This window comes from Mus pahari, chromosome 23, assembly GCF_900095145.1.
Source record: "Mus pahari chromosome 23, PAHARI_EIJ_v1.1, whole genome shotgun sequence".
Taxonomy (NCBI): domain Eukaryota; kingdom Metazoa; phylum Chordata; class Mammalia; order Rodentia; family Muridae; genus Mus; species Mus pahari.
In genome coordinates, this window is record NC_034612.1 from 140,489 (window position 1) to 145,171 (window position 4,683).

Below are 4,683 nucleotides of genomic sequence, written 5' to 3' on the forward strand. Positions count from 1 at the left end.
AGTCAGTGCTCTTAACCACTGAACCATCTCTCCAGCCCTCAGTGAAGGATTTTTGCAACATCTCAGGCAACCTGAAGATTTTCACAGCACAGGTCTCTGTGGTAAAGCCTATACACATCCTTTCTCAGAATCATGTGTTAGTGTACTTTTTATATTTTTATTTATTTAGGTTTTAGAGACAGGATCTCGCCTGGTATTCCAGGGTAACCTTGAGCTTGTGGCAATTGTCCTTTCTCAGACTCCTGAGTATGACAATTACAGGCACAAGCCACCGAGCTTGGCTTAGAACCATATTAGTATATACAACACACACAAGTTAAAAAAAAAAAAAAAAAACTATAGTAAAAGTTATGACAATATCTGGAAGCCAGTCCAGTCGATGACAGAGTAGCATACACGCCTCCTGGAGAGCAGAAGTGGCGCTGAGACCTAAGGGCAGTTCCATGACATGTACAACAACCACTACATAGATTATGAGGCTTGTAACCTTTACTAGGCACGGACAGGTTCCATTAAGACTCCTGTGCTCATACTTACATGGAAAACATGGAGACTGAAAGTTGAGGACTAGCAAGATGGTTCAGCAGGTAAATGGTACCTGCTGTTCAGCCCGATGACCTGAGTTCAATCCCTGAGGCCCACATAGTGGAAGGAAAGACCCAACTCCTACAGGCTGTCCTCTGGTCTCTATATACATCCTGCGGTACACGCACGTCGACACACAACACACACAGAGAAATCAGGGAAACATCATTTGCTGAACAGGACAGCATTATTGTACACATCGACTCATAGGAGCTTTGACTCCATGGGTAAGACCCAAACAAGGCCAAGCCAGGAAACCCCAGGATGGATAGGGGAGAGGTTCGCAAAGTCTTCGCCTCAGCTGAGGAGCTACTGGGGCCCTATTGATAGCCACCCTAGGACGCAGGCTATCAATCGGCCTTTAACTGGAGACACAGCACATGCCAGGACAAACACCCACCTCCAGCAAGTTCATGATGAAGAAAAACAGCAGCAGAAAAGTTGGGGCAAAGAACAGGCGATCCAGCAGGAGCCTCTTGACGCTGGCCCAGGGAACCTCAGGAGGGACGGAGTACTCCATGAAGAGGTAGAGGTAGTGACTCAGTGGACCTGTGACAAACAACCTGGACGCCACAGGGGTGTGAGCTGCACAGGGGTTCTTCCTACATTTCCATCTCTGGTTCTCACACCAAGATTCACCTTAAGCCCTAAGCCCTCTTTTCTTCCCCCAAAGTTCTTACTGACCACACAGATTTATAAAGATATTCTAGGAAAAAAAACTTTCTTTCAGTCAGTTTCAGGAAGTCTTTTTGCCCAAAAAGACTCAAGTGACTTCTGCCAGTTCTTCCATTTGGTGAGCAGGGACAGCCACAATGATGGCCCTGGCTGAGGTATATGCCCATCTGCCTCCTCTGTGTTCCAGGCATTTATGTTGTCTGTCCTCATCGGTGCCCTCCTGACTTAACAGGTTCTGAGAAACAGACAGACATAGCTCAGCTCCCAGAGATTTTCATCAAGCTTTTTTTTTTTTAAAGAAAGATTTATTTATTTTATTCATATGAGTACACTGGAGCTGTCTGAAGAGGGCATCGGAACCCATTATAGGTGGTTGTGAGCCTCTATGTGGTTGCTGGGAATTGAACTCAGGACCTCTGGAAGAGCAGTCAATGTTCTTAACCACTGAGCCATCTCTCCAGCCCTTTCATCAAGCTTTTAGGGGAAACTGGCAAGAGAAAACCTGGTATTATCTCTGACTTCCCTAAAGCTCTGATCTCCAGTCCACACGTGGCTCACCTGGGAATAAGCCAAGTCCAGCAGACTGAGTTTCACAAAGTACAGTAATATAGGGAAGGGCAGGAACATGGGTCTTTCAATTCCAACAACCAAAGTCTGCAAACAAGGTCTTCAATTGGACTTTCTGCTGGCCACAGTAAGGCAAACAACCGAAGCCTTTGGGAGGCCAAGATCATGTGAGAGGTGTTAAGGTACCTTAGCTGACCTTGTTACTTCTCAAAGTATGGGGGATGTGGCTTTTTAAACATTTTAATAAATGCCCCAAGTTATTATTCTTGGAAGCTTTTGTGGAGTTTGGAGTGAATCTCAGTTGGTAGAGTACTTCCCAAGTATGCAAGAGTACTTTGCAAGTAGGCAAAACAAACAATCAATCCTGGGTTTGATTCTCAGCATTGCAAAAAAAAAAAAAAACCCACAAAAAACAGATATGGTGGTGAACATCTATAATCCTAGCACTCAGGAGGCAAGGGGATCAACAGAGTTCAAAGGATATATGAGGTTCAGACTCTCTTTTATTTATACACGCATGCATACGCATGTGGGCACGTGCATGTGCACATACCCAGGAATAGTCTTTCTGGTTATTTATTTATTTACTTACTTATTTGTTTTGGCTTAACACAGGGTCTCACCGTGTAGCTCTGGTTGACCTGAAACTCACCATTGAGACCAGGATGGCTTCCCAGGTATTGAGATTAAAGGTATGCACTGCCACACCCAACTAAATAATGATGATACGTGAGATCAGTGGTAACCTATACAAAGCTGTGAGTTTAATTCTAATGCCACACACCCAAAGTTTGTGTCTTTGTTTGTTTTGGAGACAGGGTTTCTCTGTGTAGTCCCAGAACTCACTCTGTAGACCAGGCTGGCCTCAAACTCAGAGACTCGTCTGCTTCTGCCTCCCAAGTGCTGGGATTAAAAGGTGAGTGCCATTACCTTCCAGCTTTCTCTTTTTTCTTTTCTTTTTCTTTTCTTTTCTTATCACTCCAATTGGAAAGTTTTCCAAATCATCTAGCCATCTCATTAGTGGTGGCCAAAGAACTCAGGGATGATTTTGTTTTAAAGGCAGATCTCTGTACACAGCACGAGCCAGCCTGGAACTTGTGGCAATACTACTGTCTCTGCCTCTGCCTCTGCCTCCAAAGGACTAAGCTCAAAGTCTTTGTCATCATATTCGACCTCTGATATTTCTTTTGTTGTTGTTGTTTTGTTTGAGACAGGGCTTCACTATGCAGCCCAGGCTAGCCTCAAACTCACAGAGATCCACCTGCCCCTGCCTCCTGAATGCTGGAATTAAAGACATGCACCACTACACCTGCCCTCTGATGCTTCTTAAACAATTATTTTTCCCTTTTGTTTTTTTTTTAATTATATTTTTTGCTTTCTATTTCTTATGCATGGCTATTTTGCTTGCAGGTATATCTGTGTACCATATATGTGTCTGGGGCCTTATGAGGTCAGAAGTCATCAGACCTCCTGGAACTGGACTTACAGATGGTTGTGAACTGCTACATGGGAGCTGGGAATCAAACCTGGGTCCTCTATAAGGGGAGTCAGCACTGCTAGCTGAGCCATCCTCCAGCCTCAGAATTGGGTTTTTAAACCAAAGTATTCCAAAGGACTAGTGCTGGCAGGCCGCTCTGCTGTGCTCGGTCTACAGAGGTGAGGCAGCTCTCTTGTGGTACTTACCCATAAACTAAATATCTGAGAAGACCACTGACTTCTAGATTTTGAGAGTCTTCTTTCCGCTTCTTCTCAATCGTCTGGGCCAGAAGGTTTCCAAGGGCTGACAAAATGCCGCTGTAGAGGAAGAGGCAATCAGAAAATGAGCAGCAGACACAAGGGCCTGCCCCGCAGGGCAGTAGCAGCAGGGCTGCTGTAAGATCTTGCTGTGGAGATCATGGGATGAGTCCTTATTGAAGTAACTCGCTTACTTAGGTAAAGCCGCAGAAGATAGAGGCACTATGACCTAACGCCAAAGTCACAGATGATCACAGCGAGACATCCACCTGTGGGGCTGCGTGCCTTCCCACATCCCCACAGCTGCTCCATTGAAGGCATGGGTGTAAAAGGCAATAGGAGGGATCCTCACAAGGACATTTCCGTAGTTGACCATGGTCTGTGGGCTGTATTTGAGCAAATAACTCTATGTTGTAGTTTTTAAATAAACATTTGAAATGAGGCAGAGATTCTTCTCTCTCAAAAAAGGAAAACACTCCTATAATAGTTGTGTGTACATTTTACACTCCTTCAGTAACATTGTAAATTCTCAGTAAGAAGATAGGACCAGTGGCTTCCTAGAAAGGATGGGCCTTGTCTTAATGTCTTTTTATGTTGCTGTGATTTTTTTTTATTTTATTTTTGTTGCTGTGATTTTAAAAAACAAACACAAAAAACTGACACAGGCAACTTAAGAGAGCAATGGTTTATTTCAGCTCCCAGTTAAAGGTTCAAGTCCATCATGGCAGGGAAGTCAAGGCAACAGGAGGCTGAAGCAGCTCCTCGCATCACACCCACAATTAAAAAAACAGAGAGAAAATGTGTGCGGCTCAGCTAGCTCACTTTTTCCACTTCCAGTCAAAGACACTAACTAGGAATGGTGGCGCCCCTAGTGGGCAGATCTTCCCAACTCAATGAAGGTAATCAAGATAATCCTCTCAGGCATGCTTAATTCCTAAATGTTATAAGTTGACAACTAGCTTTAACCACCACAGCTGTCTTCTAAAAGCTATAAATCCAAAACTTTTAGTATGGATCTTAAGGACCCTCTTGACTTAACCCCTGGTTACCTCTTCCTATCTACTCTCCCTTTTCTTTCTTTCTTTCTTCTTTTTTTTTTTTTTTTTTTTTTTTTTTTTTTTT

The 4,683-nt window shown here is 43.9% G+C and overlaps 1 protein-coding gene across 1 annotated transcript in view; it reads right to left on the reverse strand.

Moving 5' to 3' along the window:
- The window catches only part of Pxmp2 (peroxisomal membrane protein 2), a 13,171-nt gene that overhangs the window by 6,811 nt on the left and 1,677 nt on the right, over positions 1-4,683 (reverse strand). Inside the window, exons 2-3 of the mRNA XM_021187130.2 lie at positions 3,511-3,621; positions 986-1,148 (exon numbers count right to left, since the gene is read on the reverse strand). Of these exons, the coding sequence (XP_021042789.1) occupies positions 986-1,148; positions 3,511-3,621 (274 nt within the window). The remainder of the gene's footprint in view (positions 1-985; positions 1,149-3,510; positions 3,622-4,683) is intronic.